Genomic DNA, 20,000 nt, shown 5'->3' on the forward strand with positions numbered 1-20,000 from the left:
CTCCCCCTTACCCCTCCCCCTTACCCCTCCCCCTTTGTCTGCATCTTCCCCTTGGCCCTCAATATCGAGTGAAGGGGGGTAGGGGTAAGAACGTACTCTAAGAAATGAGACGCCACTTGATTACTGTTTGCGTCATCTTCCCTTGCCGCTAGCAGGCTGCTACGTCAACAGAGGCGACAAGCGCTGACATAAACAAACGAAGATGCCGTCATCACTTCACACTGATTTCAACTAAAAAACATAAATATGAAGTGTCATGTCAAGGATTATCAGATAGCTCAGCTCAACAAATCGCGCATAACTGCTAGCTGGCAGTTAAATAGCGATTCAAAACAAAAACATTACAATTAAAACCGCTTGAACATTTTATTAAAAGTATCATAAAACACGAGTGTCATAATTATAATATCAATTAAACTGCTGAAAATACTTATATGTGTGCGACTCAGTTCGCCGTTCAGCCATGAAAAAAGTTTGATGCCGGCACTATTGAGAAATTCATACATTGTAACCCCTCTCTTTGAAGTGTAGTCCTCTGCAAACTTCGTTTCAAGGGCTATGTAGCCCTACGCCTTGGCCCTAGCCCTTAATCAAAATGAGAATTGAGACGCCACTTCACCTCACATGAATGCGCAAAACCGAGGGGAGGGTAAGGGAAGGGGTAAGGGGGAGAAATGAGACGCAGCCTAAATCTACATGATCTTGCGGCCTTTGAGATGTGGTCGGTGAAATTTAGCTTGCTATCGATGGTTACCCCTAGATTTCTGACCGTTTTGGAAGGCGAAACTGTAGTTGGACCCAGCTGTACGGTGATGTTGTGTTCAACAGCAGGGTTGGCTGGAAAGACCAGGAGTTCGGTCTTGGCAGGGTTGAGTTGAAGGTGGTGTTCCTTCATCCAGACTGAGATGTCTGCCAGACAGGCAGCGAGCGATTCGAGCGGTCACTGTGGTGTCGTTGGGCTGGAAAGACAAGTAGAGTTGCGTGTCATCGGCATAGCAGTGGTAAGAGAAACCATGTGACTGAATGATGGGTCCCAGTGATGTTATGTATATAGAGAAGATAAGTGGCCCAAGGACTGAGCCCTGAGGTTCCCCACTGCATGCTTTTGCATGCATGCATTGATTCTGCTGTCTTAAAGTCAGCATCATAACATGAAATAAAAATTGGCACTGTTTACTTTCTTTAAACATGTTCTTGATCTTATTGTGAACAATTTATTGGACAGAAAATGTAGTCTTTGTAATTTTTTGTCAAATTGTAATAACTTGCTCCGTCTCTGAAACGACTTTCCTTTTCGGCTGATGTCACCGAGCCCTCTTAATTTTCAACCGCCTGTCAGACAGAGACTATTTTTTCACCATCCGATCAATTCTTGAAGAATAAAAACGAGTCACTTTTTTTTCACTTGAAAATGCATCACAATATGAAAGTAAAATCGATTGCGAACACCGTCTCATGTTGTCTTTAAGCTTTTATATGCTTGTGCATTTAAGGTGTCATTTATCATGAATTTGTATATTTGTGTATTCGTTTGCAGGGTTTGCTGGACAGGAGCTGAGTGAGGATTGGTTGCCGACACTTCTGCTGCTTCGAGATTACAACATCCCGACTTTGTTCACCATGATCAAGTATGCAACGCATGAACATTTACTCACAGGTCTTAAGAAACCAAATTTTAAGGCCATTGAGATTTTTTACATTGTGACAATATTTTAATAACGTTTTGTACATTTTAAACCCCAATTCTCATTACTGCAATGTGAAAAAATGACTGTTACAGTAGTGAGAATCATTAAAAATACAATTGGAACAGTAAAGTGCTTGAAGAGGTTGTGTGATGAGAATTGGGGGCACTGTGGCGGCTGTGGCTCAGATTGTAGAGCGGGTCGGCCACTAATCGCAGAGTTGGCGGTTTGATTCCCGGCTCACACGACTCCACATGCCGAAGTGCCCTTGAGCAACACACTGATCCCCAAGTTGCTCCCAATGGCAGGCTAGCACCTTGCATGGCAGCTCTGTGATCATTGGTGTATGAGTGTGTGTGAATGTCTGAAGAAGTTGTAGAGTTTTCAAATTAAACGAGGAATCGGCGACAGGGGTGAACACATTACAAGACATTTCACTATTGACGAATCCCCGACGACTCTGCCTGGACTCCAAATTACGTTTCGCAACAGAGTACACGCGAGAAGTGATACAAGATACGAAAACAAATGCATGATCTTATGTTATGCATTTCAGAAGATGATGTGTATGTTTTTAATCATATATGTTATTGGTTACAATATGAAAAATTATCTCCTACTGAAAAATCTCCCTATCTGCTTCCCTGACTGTCCAAGAGATTAGGCAATTTCTCTCCAACTCTTCTCTTTCTCCACCTGGTTGTGGGACAGTTTAGATGAAACATCAAATGGGTGCTGGTGCACTAATTGTTCCTCCATTTCTTCGGTCCAAGGAGACTCTCTTGATACCGCAGCCATGCTAGTTGGTGTTCTGTTGCAGGTACATCAGGACTCCTCCCACTAAAACTTCCCGTGCCCCGTTTCTTGCTCTCTCATTGGCTGTAGGTCAACGCTGCAGTTGTATTCAGTCAAAACACATTTCACATTGTGCAATTTGGAGTCGCAGACGGGTCCAGATATTTAACATTCTAGATATCTCGCTGACATTGGCAACGCTCTGAAATTGCATCTTTGATAATTCATACTTTGCAATCGTCGCTAATGGGAGCTAGCTCCGATTTGCCTATGATTTCAGGCTTTTGTCGCCAATCTCCACAAAACAGTCGGTGAGCGAACATCGGGATTAAAATCGTGTAGTGTAAACTCTGCATAAGGTTAAATAAGTGCAGACCATAAAAATGTCACAATGCAAAAAAATGTAGGCTTCATTTTCTTTATGCAAAATATAATTTCATAATTTTAGGTTAAATAAGACCAGGTTCAACATGTTTTGATTCACCCAACTTTACTGAATAATGATCTATCTATCTCTACAGTGACACAGACATGCAGAGTTCTCTGCGGATGTTTTTAGAGTTGGAGATGAATGTGAAAGACACTGGCACAAACCCCTTCAGCTCTCTAAAACCTGAACAACTGCCCAAGAGCCCCCACAAAGCGCCCATTTACGGCAACGGGCACTACATTTCTTTCCACGGCCTGCTTGAGGCACAAGAGGAAGAAGAGCAGAACTAATACTGGACATCTGATCGCAAACAAATCATGAGCTTGCTTAAAGCTTCGTTTCTCAACATTTGGAAAATCATAACGTATTTTCGAAAACGGCAAACAGATCAGTGTGGATGATGCCTAAAATAGCTAGTGACTTTAGAAAAGTCTTTGAAGTCATATTGAAAAGATAGATTTGAAGCATGTCATTAACAAGAGTTTGGAAAGGTGAATATGATGTTGTGGAATTAAAGCATTTTTTACATATTTATTAAATATATTTTTGGTTTGTCCAGCTGCCTTTAGGCCTGTAGACTGATGTCCTAAGCTCCATTTTAACTTCCTCAATGATACAGTTTGTTTTAAGGTGTGAAATATGTAAAGCCATGCAAATATACTGATCATATCATTGACGGGTGAGATTAACTCCGCTCAGTATAAATTGACATTAAATGCATATGTTCATGTTGTAGATACAATTCAGCCATAACTATATTTCCTTTATTTAAAAGTCCATTAAACAAAAATACTTTTAATAGTATAATAGGCCATAAGTTACACCTTAATTTTAATAATCGCAAAAGCAATACATATAAAATAAGGATGAATGTGCATTAATAATTATTTTTTTATGTTTTATTGTCCACTTTTCGAATTCTAAATTGTTATGCTGGATAAATATTCAAGTCTTTTATTTTTTACTATAAATCTCCACTATCACTTTCACTTGCACGTTCTTCATTTGTTCTTTGGTGATTTGCATTCTTCGTGCACATCGCCACCTACTGGTCGGGGCTGGTCAAAGGTGGAAATTCATAGTAAAAAAAACAAAAAAGACCTAAACATTGATCTGTTTCTCACCCACAGCTATCATATCACTTCTGAAGACATGGATTAAACCACTGGATTCATTTATTCAGGCCCAGCTTGTGCTCAGTCTTTAATTCACCCGAGTATATATATATATACTGTATATACAGTATAACTTATAAGGTATTTATATATATATATACTGTATATACAGTATAACTTATAAGTTATTTATATATATATACTGTATATACAGTATAACTTATAAGTTATATTATATATATATACTGTATATACAGTATAACTTATAAGGTATATATATATATATACTGTATATACAGTATAACTTATAAGTTATTTATATATATATACTGTATATACAGTATAACTTATAAGGTATATATATATATATATACTGTATATACAGTATAACTTATAAGGTATATATATATATATATACTGTATATACAGTATAACTTATAAGTTATTTATATATATATACTGTATATACAGTATAACTTATAAGGTATTTATATATATATATACTGTATATACAGTATAACTTATAAGTTATTTATATATATATACTGTATATACAGTATAACTTATAAGGTATTTATATATATACTGTATATACAGTATAACTTATAAGTTATTTATATATATATACTGTATATACAGTATAACTTATAAGGTATTTATATATATATATATATACTGTATATACAGTATAACTTATAAGTTATTTATATATATATATACTGTATATACAGTATAACTTATAAGGTATTTATATATATATATATACTGTATATACAGTATAACTTATAAGTTATTTATATATATATACTGTATATACAGTATAACTTATAAGGTATTTATATATATATATATACTGTATATACAGTATAACTTATAAGTTATTTATATATATATACTGTATATACAGTATAACTTATAAGGTATTTATATATATATACTGTATATACAGTATAACTTATAAGGTATTTATATATATATACTGTATATACAGTATAACTTATAAGGTATTTATATATATATACTGTATATACAGTATAACTTATAAGTTATTTATATATATATACTGTATATACAGTATAACTTATAAGGTATTTATATATATATATATACTGTATATACAGTATAACTTATAAGTTATTTATATATATATACTGTATATACAGTATAACTTATAAGGTATTTATATATATATACTGTATATACAGTATAACTTATAAGGTATTTATATATATATACTGTATATACAGTATAACTTATAAGTTATTTATATATATATACTGTATATACAGTATAACTTATAAGGTATTTATATATATATATATATACAGTATAACTATATATATATATATATACTGTATATACAGTATAACTTATAAGTTATTTATATATATATACTGTATATACAGTATAACTTATAAGGTATTTATATATATATATATATATATATATATATATATATATATACTGTATATACAGTATAACTTATAAGGTATATATATATATATATATACAGTATATTTACACACACACACAGACACTATATGTATATATATATATATATATATATATATATATATATATATATATATATATATATATATATATATATATGTGAGGACTTAAAATTAATTAATGAATACAACAAATGAATAAAATACACAAATGTTAAATAAAATTCTTTATTTTGAACAATCAACATTAAGTGAAATGAGCACAGCAAGAGATCAAGGCTTCCATGCAATAATAAGAAATGAAAAACTGAACTGATACACAAACGTTTCCAATAACAGACCATCAGAAACAAGAACAGCAATGAACAAGAAAGTATAATGATTTTGTTGAAGAAATATTTATAGATTGTGTTAATGTTTGTTAGTGAATGATGACATATGGCTACAGAAGGGAACAACACATATGGTACTTGTTGCTTTTTTGTAATTTTGGAGATTGACAGCAAAAATGTGGCTAGGATATTCATAAAAGTAATGTACCTTTTTTGTTCAGCATAGAGGGTGTGGATGAATTTAAATTTTGTGGTGAACTATATTTTTAAGAGCGTTTGAATCCACATATACCACAGCAGGTGAAGATCAGGTCAATGACGTAGAGGCCGAGGTTAACGTAGGTCATAAAAGTCACAACAAACTGGATGCTCCATATGCAGCTGTTTCCAGGGCAATCTTTGGGTCGCGGGTTTCCTCGAAAGCTGTAGATTGGCCAAAGAATGGCGGCGGAGATGTAAAGCAAAACTGATATGACCAGGAACACAATGACAAAACGGTCGATACTGCAGGGAAGACAGTTCTTCAGCTTGGTCATGATGTTGGTAATAATGATCAGGATGGTTAGCGGCAGCGGAATCGCGTAAGCCACGATGCACCACAGCAGAGCCGGCTTTCCCACGTAGCCAATCAGAGAAATGAGAATGATGCAGCCAACGAAGGCCTCCAGAATCTTCATGAAACCAGGCAGCACAGCCACATATGTTGCAGAACGCGCTGAGTCGCATTTGTCCCGAAACATCTCCACGCAGTAAAGCACGCAACACACGCCAGAGAGGATGGTCACCATCCATCCCCAGATACACTTCCAACAAATATAGAAGTTGGCGAAGATCACCGTGCAGGAGAACGTGCAGAGTGATGACATCATAACCATACCTGTCGTGAAATCGTCCCAGTCCATACAAAACACCAGGATAATCTTATGGATGAGGAACATCTCCACGATGGTGATGAACAGTGTGAGGAGAGGACACACACCCCAGATCACCATACCGTAGATCCAGTAGGTGTGTGACGGGAAACCCCAGATCCAGCACACTATAAATGTCACCACACACATCAAGATCTGTGCTATGTGAAGGCCACCGCGGGAACCTGTCAGTGCGGATGGAGTGAATTTCAGCTTGTCCATCTTGAAAGCAGGAATCAGACAGGGACACCAGACAACTGTATAATCGTGCAGTGGCTCTTCAAGGGTGTGTTCGGACACATTGAGGAAGGCAATATGGAAATGGCCGGCTCACAAAGGGAGATAAAAACACAAATGGAGCAATGCAAGCTCATGCAAAATATGCTACAACAGTTGCATGCACAGTCATTATATGCCCACACTCACATCACATGAAACGTGAACCAGCTTTTACAGTAATAAAACAGTGCAAGGGATGCACTGGAATTTCAGTCATCTTAACATTTTCATCCGGCAAAAAGAGAAAACAGGCCAAAAAGTCTTGCCTTGAAAATGTGAAGAGAAACCATGCTTTAACGTTCAATAACCAAACCTTTAACAAGGAGAAAAAGCAGTGTGCATGTGCAATGATCCAGGTTTAATTGGCTCTAACGTTGCTAAATGTTAATGATTTGGGTGTTTGCAAAATCCATGAAGAATGAAGATTTCCTTATGGAAATTAAACATGGTTTTCTACAGTTATGATGCGGTATCCATACAATAACCATGGTTTTACTAGTAATGCAATAATAACCGATTGTAGTAACTGTAAGTGTGGCTCAGGTGGTAGAGCGGGTCGGCCACTAATCACAGGGTTTGTGGACAGGGTTTCGATTCCCGGCCCACATGACTCCACATGCCAGAGTGACCTTGGGCAAGACACTGAACCCCAAGTTGCTCCCAATGGCAGGCTAGCAACTTACATAGCAGCTCTGCCATCATTGGTGTGAATGGGTGAATGAGTCACAGTGTAAAGCTCTTTGTAAACTGCAAAGGTTAAAGAAAGCGCTATATAAGTGCAGACTATTTACAATAACTATGGTTCATTTTGGGGTTACTACTATGGGTTTTACTACATATTACATTCATGCATTTGGCAGACGCTTTTATCCAAAGCAACTTACAGTGCACTTATTACAGGGACAATCCCCCCGGAGCAACCTGGAGTTAAGTGTCTTACTCAAGGACACAATGGTGGTGGCTGTGGGGATCGAACCAGCAACCTCCTGATTACCAGTTATGTGCTTTAGCCCTCTACGCCACCACCACTCCAGCAGATGTCTGTTTTAGATCTTTTCATCAGGAAAGCATCACAATCTAATCTGCTAAACATCTTAAAAAGAGTAAACGTCTCAAACACATCTGCTGAGAAAAGGTCTTAAAGGCGTATTGCAGATGATACGCCTTTATGACATCTTCCAGATGTAAACACACATCAAAAAGGCATCTGGGTGATTTACATGTGCTGTAAGGGACCGTGGTTAATTTATGTAAGTACATTTTCCTCAACTAACTATATCAATGATTTAGTGTTTTTAATATCAGGACGATTTTGAATAAAATGTTGATTCTGCCATTGAACTCTGACTTCATTTTAATATTCCTGTGATAAGGTGAATGTTTGCTGACACGTCTGGCCTTCTTTTTGAGTGCCAAAGGAATTGCAAAGTTAATACTATCGACAGCATGACATAAACCACATGCAAAGAGATCTGTTAGCCCTTGAATCAGTTTAACCCTTTAGTGACCGGGACCTTATTTAACCCCCTGTACCTCATCCATTTGTTTGGAGTTATCCCCACACCTCTTTAGTATTTTAGTATAGTAGTGAAGCAATGAAAAATGACAAAATTGCAATAATAATAATTATTATTACAACCGCTAGATTACCAAAAGTCAGATCATTAAAGACCTGAGATATGTAGAGTACAACGGGGCTAAAGGCCCCCTGGGGTAAAAGACACATTTGATTTGATTTTCTCCCAAAACACGAAATAGCAATAAAATCTATCACAGCATTTAAACTATCCTCAACACTTGTTTGTCACTATGCACTGCAAAATGTTCCTCTTCCATAAGATCATTGCAAAAATCATGAGAAATTTGGATTTTGAGGCATTTTGAACTAATATTTCATAGTTTTAAAATGTTGCAAATGTATGCAGCCAATGGAAATCCGTGAAATTATCATATTTATTTTGTGACAAAATACTTGTCATTTTCAGTTTTGTCCAATGTGATAAAATCAAGAGTTTTCAATAATTGTCCAATAAATGAAAGGAGAGTGTTTGGGGTAAAAAGTCCCCAAACACTTTTTCTCAAGTAGGGTGAATAGATTTGCTCACAATCTATCACATTGCTGTTTCAGTGTGCTATCATGGCAACCTCCTCCACCCCACCACCACCTGTTGAGTCCCGTCCTGCACAGGGGTAGGCTCCTCGTCCCTGCCTCCTATCTCCGGCAGGATATGACGGTTTCGAGTACTACTTCTTCGGACCGCCAGATGGGGCCTACGCCAATGAGAGACATTACATTTCTGTTTTATATTCATCAAATAAATCTTAAATTTCACTCAAGTCTGCGAGTCTTCCTGATAGAACTTTACTAACGTTTACATGATTGTCATTATTAAAATATGGACCCTGTGTGCCTGTAATTAACGGAAATTCAAGTGACTCCAGCCAGGTCTCCTAAGCAACCAAATTGGCCCGGTTGCTAGGGAGGGTAGAGTCACATGGGTTACCCTCCTTGTGGTCGTGATTAGTGGTTCTCGCTCTCAATGAGGCATGTGGTGGATCACGTAGAGTAGCATGAGTCTCCACATGCTGTGAGTATCCGCGGTGTCATGTACAAGGAGTCATATGATAAGATGCGCGGATTGACGGTCTCAGAAGCAGAGGCAACTGAGACTTGTCCTCCACCACCCGGCTTGAGGTGAGTAACCATGCCACCATGAGGACCTACTAAGTAGTGGGAATTGGGCATTCCAAATTGGGGAGAAAAGGGGATAACCTAAAACTCTGCGGGGGGCCTGGAGTGGTAAAAGACGCTGGCTGCCACCCCTGGGGTACACTAGTTTACTAGTTTGCTCACCAGAGCATGCTGAGTGACTCCAGCCAGGTCTCCTAAGCAATGAAATTGGCCCGGTTGCTAGGGAGGGTAGAGTCACATGGGGTAACCTCCTTGTGGCGCTATAATGTGGTTCATTCTCGGTGGGGGGCGTGGTGAGTTGAGCGTGGATGCTGCGGTGGAAGCCTCCACACGTCTCCATGGCAACGCGCTCAACAAGCCATGTGGTAAGATGCACAGGTTGACAGTTTCAGACGTGGAGGCAACTGGGATTCGTCCTCCGCCACCCGGATCGAGGCGAATCACTACGCGACCACGAGGACTTAGAGCACATTGGGAATTGGGCATACCAAATTGGTAGAACAATGGGGGAAAAAATCCCAAAAATTAAACAATATCTGCAGGATTGAACTGCCTGGTTCTCAGAGTAGCTGGAGTAGTATAAAAGCAAGTGCAGAAGAAAGAGAAGTATAAGTATAAGTAAAAATCCTTTCCTCGTCCTCGTCCTGTCTCATGCAGACAGCTTCATGGAATGGCATAATTTATAATAATAGGAGTGAACAAACATTCCTTAATTATACGATGAGGAAATACTTGAGTATCTAAACTATGACACAATTTCTTTACCTCTCTCGCAGAGATGCTCAGTATCAACAACACGTCTGGATAAGTCACTTCAGGTAAACATTTGATGTTCTTTGAGAAAATATGTTACTCAGAGCCTTATTTAAAGGATACGGTAATGATAACGGAAGTGCTTCTGGGTCTAATTCCTTTGGTTTTGTTTACTTCCTTGAAATGGTCTATATTATAATGCTATTTCTTACTCATGGTGGCACTGATGTTTCAGTGATTGACTTGATTTACAATTGACAAATAATAAACATGGAAGTAAACTATAGCAAGTTAAACAGTTTGATTTGGCTATTGAAATTCGTGTGCACTACTGAAAGTATGGAAGTTGTGTTTATTTAGATTCAAAAAGTGCCTGAAAATATACTTATGTTTTGCTGAATATGTGTTAGACATCCTGTTGCGTTTTATGCAATTTCAGTGTGATAGTCAAGAATTATCCATTTGTGACTCACTTAGCATATTTGCTAACAGTTGTTTATTAGCTAATATCTGTGTCAGGCTCAAATGTGCCCCTAGAGACCTGAACGATAATTGTCACCTGCCAAATGTCCAGTTAATCGTGTCAGACAAAAATGCCAAGCAGGTATGGCTTGATCTTCTAATTAGCAGGTGTCACTCAGCCAATGACATCTGCCCCCTAGTGGATTTACTGCATAATAACAACTTCATACATGCAGCTTTGGCAGTGTTTTCTGCAGCCAAACTGCAATATTTTCATATTACAAAACATGATGAAGTGGGCTTGTGAGGGTAGTCGAAAATGTCATTTCAGAGGTGGATCAAGTTGATGAAAGATTACCTTTTGGGAATAACGTGCACTAATAGTCCACAGTTGTCCAGGAATGTCTTTTAGACTTGTTCTTAGATGATCGTTGTTTTTGAGAGATTGGTGTTTTTATAGTTAGGGCTATTTTGAAGGAGAACACAAGAGCTGAGTGAGTCTACAAACTTTGCAACTCTGCAGCCTTGATTGAGTTATCTTAAGCACTGTCACGTGTCGGGCGGATGTTGTGCACAAGGCCGGGTGTCTTGACCCTCTGGACAGTCAGATGACCATAAAACTGCAAACAAGTTTTGTGATACCTTTAGTAGCCCTTTCCTTTCTCTCATAATGGAGGTAGCAAATCCATGTATTTCTGAGAGAGATAGATAAACATTAATAGAGAAATTCAATATGCATGTATAGATATACTGTATATAGGTCTACTGTATATCCGTTCTGTTTGAGTTGATAGTAGAGACATAGCGCGTGAGGAGGCTTCACGTTATTCTCCGCAGTGTCCCACTGAGAGCGAGAACCACATTAGAATGACCACGAGGAGGTTACCCCATGTGACACTACCCTCCCTAGCAACCGGGCCAATTTGGTTGCTTAGGAGACCTGGCTGGAGTCACTCAGCACCCCCTTCAAACTCGCGACTCCAGGGGCGGTAATGACTCCAGTGGTTTAATCCATGTCTTCTGAAGCAATATGATAGGTTTGGGTTAAAAATATCAATATTTAAGTCAATTTTTAACTATAAAATCTTCATTTTCACTTTCACATTATTCTTTTCTTTTTGGCAATTTGCATTCTTCATTTAAAATGCCACGTACTGGGCAGGGAGGAGGATTTAAATTAAAAAAGGACCTAAATATTGATCTGTTTCTCACCCACACCTCTCATATCACTTCAGATGATATGGATTTAAACACTGGAGTCGTATGGATTATTTTTATGATGCCTCTAAGTGCTTTTTGGAACTTCTAAGTTCTGGTTACACTCTCCACTCACTTGCATTTAATTGACTCTTCGTTTGTGTTCGGCAAAAAAAAAAAGGAAAATCCTAAACATCTGGGATCGCATGAGGGTGAATAATTGATTAGATAATTTTTGGGTGAACTGTCCCTTTAATTGCAAGTTTCCATTGACAACTTAATAAACCTCTATTTCCAACATGTCAATATCTTCACTAGAGGTGGGAATAAATATCGAGATGTATTGTGATATTTTTCCCTGTGATATATGCTTGCCAAATATCTCTATTATAATTAAACATTTTCCACATTAATATTTTGGTGGGGAAAAAAGTTATCTTGCCAAATCGATCTGTTAGGCGCAGTTATCATGCATAATACTCATAATCACACATTCGATTTTACTGTAGTAAGATTAACTGAGGTATTTTGAAAAAAATAATTTTGTATCATATAAAATAGGCTAACCTTTTAGGTGAAATCTATTGTGCATTTGTGTATTGAAACTGTGTTGTAATAAGTAATATTTTTAAAGAGTTTAGGCTACTATTGTATTCATAAATACTTTTATTTATTTTTATAAAGACTAGCTTCATTGACCTAAACAGAAATAGGGAGCTGTTATAGTTTTATATGCTTATGGCTTTGTATTGTAAATAGATATTAGGAAGTAAACTGGCACTTTTATATTAATTTAACAATGCATTTGGTGATTTGGAAACAGTTCTCTTAATCCAAATGAAAAATGAAAATATAGTGAAATATCGCAATATATAGTAGTTTTGAATCACAATGCACAAAAAAATTAAATAAAGAATCGCAATATTATCGTATCGTGAACTAAATATCGATATTATATCGTATCGCCAGTTACCCTTTGATTCCCTCCCCTTAGCCTGCGCTGTGACAGTACACACTGCGCATGCGCACACAATCACAAATATCCCCAGTCGGAAGCAAATCAGGTAAGACGCGTCATTCACATGACTGTTCCTGTTACCGTTCTGTGTCCTTTTAATGAATTGCATGCATCTACTCACGATTCCCAATGGCTAGTTAATGTGCTACAGCACATACTTGTACATTGGCGTGCAATTCATTGAGTGCTGGACACATTAGCTGCACGAGCTACTCACGTTAGCTTAATCTGAAGCCTCTCCGTTTCATTCGTGCATTTATTACATGCGCCAAGGACAAACTCGACAGAATCGAATAAGACACAGATCTGCTTCTCTGTTGCCTGCATTGGTTGTGTTTGCATACCAGTGAGTATCAATATCGTCATCTGTCAAACAGAGATCTGATTTGGCTTGTTAAAATGAAAGTGCATGCCTTGCATGTTCGCTTGTGCGTCGGTCTGTCAGTAAAAGCAGTTATGTGAAATGCACGAACTATTTTGTACACATGAATCATTAGGTAATACTGGTGTGCAATGCATTGCAATATAAAATTGATAGAGCGCGCGCCTGGTGAGCATGACGGCACGCGCGCGCTCTCTCATATTTATATTGCAATGCATTGCACACCCGTTTTACCCAATGCTTCATGTGTACAAAATAGTACAGCTGTCATGCCCACCTCGCGAAAGGTTTTCTCGTTCGCTGATTGGCTGACAGACTGCTGACGTGACCAGTAAACAAAACATTTCAATGGCAACAAATTTACTGTAAATACAACTATTAATACTGGAGTAAAACTGTAATAACTTGGTGTTTGCCATCAATGTCATAAAAAAAATGGCATTTATGATTCTGAAAGCTTCTTACATTGTTTGAAGGAGATGTCAAATTAATTTGAGATTTTACAACGGTAACAATAACCGTATAAACTTTGGTATTTTGGTAAAGGTTGTCATGGTAAATGTTTTGTATGGGTAAAATTTCAATAGAAAGCTGAATTGTCAGTCTCACATATATTTGTATTTAATTAGTTTACTGTACAGATGGTTGTCAATGCATAATTAGGTAGAATAGGTGAATATTTTTTAACATTGAAAGAATTACATATAATGCACACATCACCTTTAAAATAAATGGGGTGCTAAAATAACGTGGTATGATGATAGACATATTTAGAGCAGTGGTTCTCAACCTTTTTGATTCCAAGGGCCCCCATTGTCTGAGAAAATATTCGAAGGCCCCTCATGAAGGCTATTAGATATTTCCTTAAAACTTGTGATTCCAGAAATATCTAGAACTGTATGTTCTTCATTAAAAGCAAGCTGTTGATGGGAGTTATATTACATTTTTAGCATTTTCAGTAAGTTGAATTATAAAAATTATATTAAAAAAATAGATTATTATATCATATTTTAACAATTTTGAAGAGACCATGAGGCACCCCTGGAAGTGTGCTGAGGCCCCCTAGTGGGTCCCGACCCCCTGGTTGAGAACCACTGATATAGAGGACAGACGACACTGTTGTGTTTGCAAATGGGACCATCTCATATACTACAGTTGCCCAACGATGCACATTCACCTGTGCTGATGTCAGGGGTGGACTGGGAAGAGAAAGTGGCCCGGGATCTTAAATAGAAGCTGGCCCAAACATTGTTTGGGGGGGGTCCTTTCCTGTATATCGCTGTCCCCTTCAGCGTATTGCGGCGCCGTTTTGTGGCACGTTCTGCATAACGCGGTGGCTCATTTCAGCTTATCACGGCCCATTCAGCCCATTTCGAGGCTGGCCCGGTTCTCCTGATGCCCATTCCGCCCCTGTTCGGCCCCAAAAAGCATCGGCCAAGATTAATCCAGCTCTGTCCATTAATCCAGACCAATCCAGCTCTGGCTGGATTATAAATGGATTATAGGCCCTGACCCTTGACCCCTGGAGCACTGATGCCATTACCCTACATCAACAACATTACCACATAGCAACCCTAAACTACATGAATCCGGTGCACACTCTCACGAATGCATGACATAGAGAGGGTGAACGTGCAGGGATAGGAGAGACCAGAGTGAGGAGATTCCTGTTTTTCCAGTCGAAATCTAATAAGTGTAATTGCCGAATTCTACTGAAGTGAGTCAGAAAGACACAAATACACACAAACAGAATTACAGAAGGCCTGAAAGAGTCCACTGTCTCTGTGGTATATTGTATAGTGGATTTATTTTCTTGAGGAAATTGTTTTATTCATTTGACTCCAAAAATGGAGTTTAAAAACTGGATATTATGTAGATTTTAAATCACTAGGCTACACCATTTATTCAATATTTACCTGGTTTTCGCCTTGAAAATTGCCATGGAAACTGGCATGCTATTAAACAAAAACAAACAAGCAAACATAATATAGCCGATAATTAGAGATTTGTTTGTAAAAAAATACATTTCAGCAATTTAATATGCTGTCATTAAATTGTATTTGTTGACTATATAACGGCACAATATCGGCCATATCCTCATTTATAGATATCGATACTGGCATTGGACATTGAAAATCAATCATCAGTCAATCACGAGCTCACAATAAAGTTTGAATCTTAAATGCAGTTATATTTAATGCGTTATTGCTTTATTAATGTATATCAAATAATACGGAAGCAGATCATGTAAATAACTACAAACTCCGAAACTGGCATTTCTCTGTGTGGTCGGCGCCTCTTCTATGAGTTGCGTGAATGTCCCGATCTAAGTTGGAGAGATTGAAACTGCACCGGCTGTTACACACTCTGTCACGGGACGCTGGTTCTCATCTTGTGCTGTCACTAGTGCCTATATAGCTGGAGTTTCGCTTACTGCCCCCTGCTGAAAAGTGAAAACCTGTGGTGCTTCAAGCTTGAATTGGTCTGATTGTAGGAATATTCCTTATTACGGTCCTGGGTCATGATATATTGCTGTATCCTTTTTAAAGATTTATTTTTTATATAATTAATTGCACTGAAATAACGCATTAAATCAACAGCTATATGTTTAACTATTATTTATATAATATTGATATTATTGTCAATCTCCCTTGTTTCTTTTCTTAACAGCTGGAGCAGCATGTTTTTCTATCTTTCTGTCTTTCTCTCTGTCTTGCTCTCTTTTTTTGTGATTGGTGCTTGAGGTCTGAGGTCAGAGGTCATGGCCGGGGATTGTGGCATGTTTGTGGACTGGTCTCAGATGGGCGATGTTTCTCGTGACACGGCTCCTGGGAAGACTGATTATAAGGAGTTAAAAGAGCTGAAACAACATGCTCGCTCAGGCCAGTGGGCGAAAAATCACACCCAGCGCGCTACCGTTTACCAGCATCTGCTCAAAGCGCTCCCGTGTCGAACCGTCACTCCGGACGCTGAGGTCTACCGGGACATCGTTGGGAATTCCACCAACAAGCGTAACCCATCCGCCTACCCTTTACCTGAATTTGTGGATGCGACAGAGGTACCGCGGTATTGTCTCAAAGCGGAATCCATTGGCTCAGTGCACGTTGTCATTTCCTGCTTGGCAGGGCAGTTCCCGGATATCTCATACTGCCCGTCGTTGCCTGCGGTGACGGCATTGTTGCTGCATTGGAGCGCGGATGAAGCACAGTGCTTTGAGAGCGTCAGTCGCATGTTGGCCTGCAACGAACCGGGTCGCCGTTTATTAGATCAGACTTTTCTCGCATATCAATCAACCTGCATGACTTTCGGCGACCTCGCGCATAAATATTGCCCTGCTGCGCATAAGCTCATCGTTGCCACGGCAACAGATGTACTGGAGGTGTACACTGATTGGCAGCGATGGGTTCTCGGTGACCTGCCGTTTGATTATGCTGCGCGCGTGCTGGACGTCTTCTTGGTGGAGGGCTACAAAGTCCTTTATCGTGTCGCGCTGGCGATTCTGAAGTTCTACCGCAAGCAGAGCGCGGCCTCTGGAACAGCCCTAACCAAAAAGGACTCTGCAGGGGTCAGAGGTGATATCCAGGCATTTGTGAAGAACATTGAGAAATGTGTGACGCCGGACAAACTGCTAGAGAAAGCCTTCTCCATTCGCTTATTCAGCCGCAAGGAAATCATGCTGCTACAGCTGGCCAATGAGAAATCACTTCAGCAGAAAGGCATCACCGTCAAACAGAAGAGGTATTGATAAATGATAAGTCTGTGATCAAATAACTTAAATATTTATAGCATAAACTGTCAAGTTTCAGCCAGGCAGTTTAAACGTTTCAGATACCTATAGTTAAGAGAATGTATTGATTTGAAATCAGTTAATGATTGGCTCTTTTATGATGGTTGTGTTTGGAATCAGAGGACGACCAATAGTGGATTTTGTCAATACCGAAAACTAAGGTGGTGGAAAAAGTTGAAAACCGATTAATCGGACGATTGTTTTTATTCTTAGCCTTTCCTTACTATGACGGGTACAGACATAGAGGCCACAAGAGTCAAAAATTGAAAAATATCCCAACAATAACTAGAAAAAATTAAGGTTTGGTGCATAATGTGGGACTTTTAACTATAAACAAACTCAAAACACACAGAGGACTCTTATTTTGAAATGATGGGGACTTTGCTCCAATACAATGACCTCTATTTAAGCATTTACTAAATTAAGGTTTTCATAGCCTATATATTCACCAGATGAAGGGTTTGGTGTACAGTGTATGTGTGTATATATATATATATATAGTTTTGTTTTGGATTTTGTATATCAGTGCATATAAATGAAAATAATTAAATGTAATTCTTCCTTGTGTTCATTTAGGAAACAACTGTGGAAAACATGCACTTACTAACTAGATTTTTACTTCATGCATTAAATATTTTTATAACAGTTTTATTGTTAAAGGTGCAGTATGTAAGATTCAGAAACCCTTGTTATTAGTGACACCTGTGGCCGTTAGGTGAACTGCAGCCTGTTGCTCATGCTCGCGCTTGCGCACACACTCCACAGGGACGTGAGCATCGACCAAACAATGATGTAACGTCTAAAGAGGCTGAACGTGATTCACCGGCATCATGCTGACAGATGAGGTAGCATAATTTAAATTACACAGTAATGATTGTTTTACTGCAAACTTTGAGACTGTATATTATATTCGAATCTCCAGTGCTGGAACAGGGCTGAAACAAAGTGTGGATATAAGTCTGATTATGCGAGACTGTAGTTTGAAGTAATCACTTTTCTTTGCATGATACATTGACTGCATTTATACGATAGCCAATGTCGGTGTTAGCTAGCTAGCTAGCTTTATCAATAGCGGTTAGCTAAATTTAGTGGAGGATGACAGTAGCTGTTTATAAAATAGACTGTACATTATAAATATGTTGAGACAATTCAGTATTAATGTGATTCAATCACAAATGTCATTTTCATATTTCAATGCGCTATAGTTTTATAGTAATATAATGTATATATTTTCTGTATAACCAAGTAACGTTACACTAATGAATGGAGCTTTTTGCATTATCTTGAACATTGTCTAGCATTCATTTCATGTGTTATTGTAGTTTAGCCAAAATGACACGGATCGATCCTTATGGCTCTATATTTCACATGCTTTGCAGTTATGTAAGCTTACCGGTCCAATAAGAAGAACCAATTTATGGTCTGTTTTGATCCCCAAAACCGAACAAAGGTCCCTCCAGGAATCAAATGCCCTGCCGATGTTTACTCTAGTTTTCGCTCAACCATGATCACGTTCCTGCTTAGCCAGACGGGATTCAGTGGATAGATGTTTTATTTTTTGGCTTACTCGGAGTTTGTGTAGGAGTCGGTGTTGTGCTGGGAGCCGGATGTTTGCTGGATTCATCTCTAAGATAATGTTACGTAGTGTTGCAGACTGTCTGTTGTTGCTGTTGAATAGCGGAAGAGACGCACTGATGCTCTCGGGAGTGCACATAAACGTCACTTCCTTTGGATTTTCCCTGCAAAACCGACCCATTCCCTTCCCATGTAAATCAGTCTACAGGCTTTAATAGGCAACCTAGGAAGTCCGGGAAGGGCTCATTTTTTAAGTTGCGTTACAAGCCGTTCACACATTGGCAAAACAAAGGTGAATATTTCATGAAAATTTTAAAAATGATTTCTTTCAATTTAAATGTGTATTTTTCCAATTATAAATTGGTTCATTTATTCTCGTTTTTATTTTCATATTAATAGATTCATCATTTGTTTTCTTAATGTTTTTGTTTATTTGGCACCCCTCGGCTTCCATTCTATCAAGGACTTTTTTCATTTTGCCAAAATGTTCAGTATAGATCAAGAACACCGTGCATGAAATACTGCAACCCAGTGCATTGTGCTTGACTTGACTTTCAGCGTCCGGCCTTTTTATCAAATTAGACCTTAAAATAATTTGTTTTTATTTATTAAATGAAAACTGGACACTGTTTGCAGAATTAAACACTCATAGTGAGACCTTGTTGTTTTTCATCACCCCTCGGGCCTGCTGTCATTTTCATGGTTTCTTTTGGTTGACAGTTGCGGGCCCCCCTCACCTCGGGCCCTAGGGCGGCTGTCCACACTGCCCTCCCTCTAGTTACGCCCCTGGGCAATATACAGCAATTGCATGAGAACATGGAACCAATTAATTAGCCATGACAACGTCAGATATGATTATCAGTATTTATTTACATGTTTACTTTTTATCTTGTGTTTGGCTCTGTTATTTTGCAGCTTTACCGCTGATTTCCATGTTTACTTGTCATTCCCTCTATTTTTATTGTTTTCTCTCATTCTCTGCTCATCACTCATTGTCTGTATTCAGCTCTATCAGAAGGTGGGTATTCGCTATCATCACATGTACTAACAATTACTGACTGATTTGAGGAATCATTTACTGAAGTGTGAGAGTCAGATGAAGAATTCTTGTCTTTCTCATTTGTTTTCTCTCTCTA

At 38.3% G+C, this 20,000-nt stretch overlaps 3 protein-coding genes across 5 annotated transcripts in view; 2 read left to right on the forward strand and 1 right to left on the reverse strand.

Moving 5' to 3' along the window:
• Nucleotides 1-4,088, forward strand: part of mss51 (MSS51 mitochondrial translational activator) — an 8,517-nt gene extending 4,429 nt beyond the window's left edge. For both annotated transcript variants that reach the window (XM_052115159.1, XM_052115160.1), the window contains exons 5-6: nt 1,538-1,628; nt 3,002-4,088. In XM_052115159.1, coding sequence (XP_051971119.1) covers nt 1,538-1,628; nt 3,002-3,200 — 290 coding nt within the window. In that variant the 3' untranslated portion in view covers nt 3,201-4,088. The remainder of the gene's footprint in view (nt 1-1,537; nt 1,629-3,001) is intronic.
• A 1,986-nt stretch (nt 4,089-6,074) lies between these two features.
• On the reverse strand, nt 6,075-6,941 carry LOC127635253 (myeloid-associated differentiation marker-like protein 2). The gene has a single exon (XM_052115161.1). The coding sequence runs from the start codon at nt 6,939-6,941 to the stop codon at nt 6,075-6,077; it is 867 nt and encodes a 288-aa protein (XP_051971121.1).
• A 6,197-nt stretch (nt 6,942-13,138) lies between these two features.
• LOC127635248 (TBC1 domain family member 24-like) overlaps nt 13,139-20,000 on the forward strand; it is a 19,394-nt gene continuing 12,532 nt past the window's right edge. Inside the window, exons 1-2 of one of the 2 annotated variants that reach the window (XM_052115154.1) lie at nt 13,139-13,166; nt 16,173-17,240. In XM_052115154.1, coding sequence (XP_051971114.1) covers nt 16,264-17,240 — 977 coding nt within the window. In that variant the 5' untranslated portion in view covers nt 13,139-13,166; nt 16,173-16,263. Of the gene's footprint in view, nt 13,167-13,208; nt 13,467-16,172; nt 17,241-20,000 lie in introns of those variants that run through there. The other variant, XM_052115153.1, reaches the window with a different exon arrangement.

The sequence above is a fragment of the Xyrauchen texanus genome, chromosome 42 (assembly GCF_025860055.1).
Source record: "Xyrauchen texanus isolate HMW12.3.18 chromosome 42, RBS_HiC_50CHRs, whole genome shotgun sequence".
In the NCBI taxonomy this organism is placed as follows: Eukaryota; Metazoa; Chordata; class Actinopteri; order Cypriniformes; family Catostomidae; genus Xyrauchen; species Xyrauchen texanus.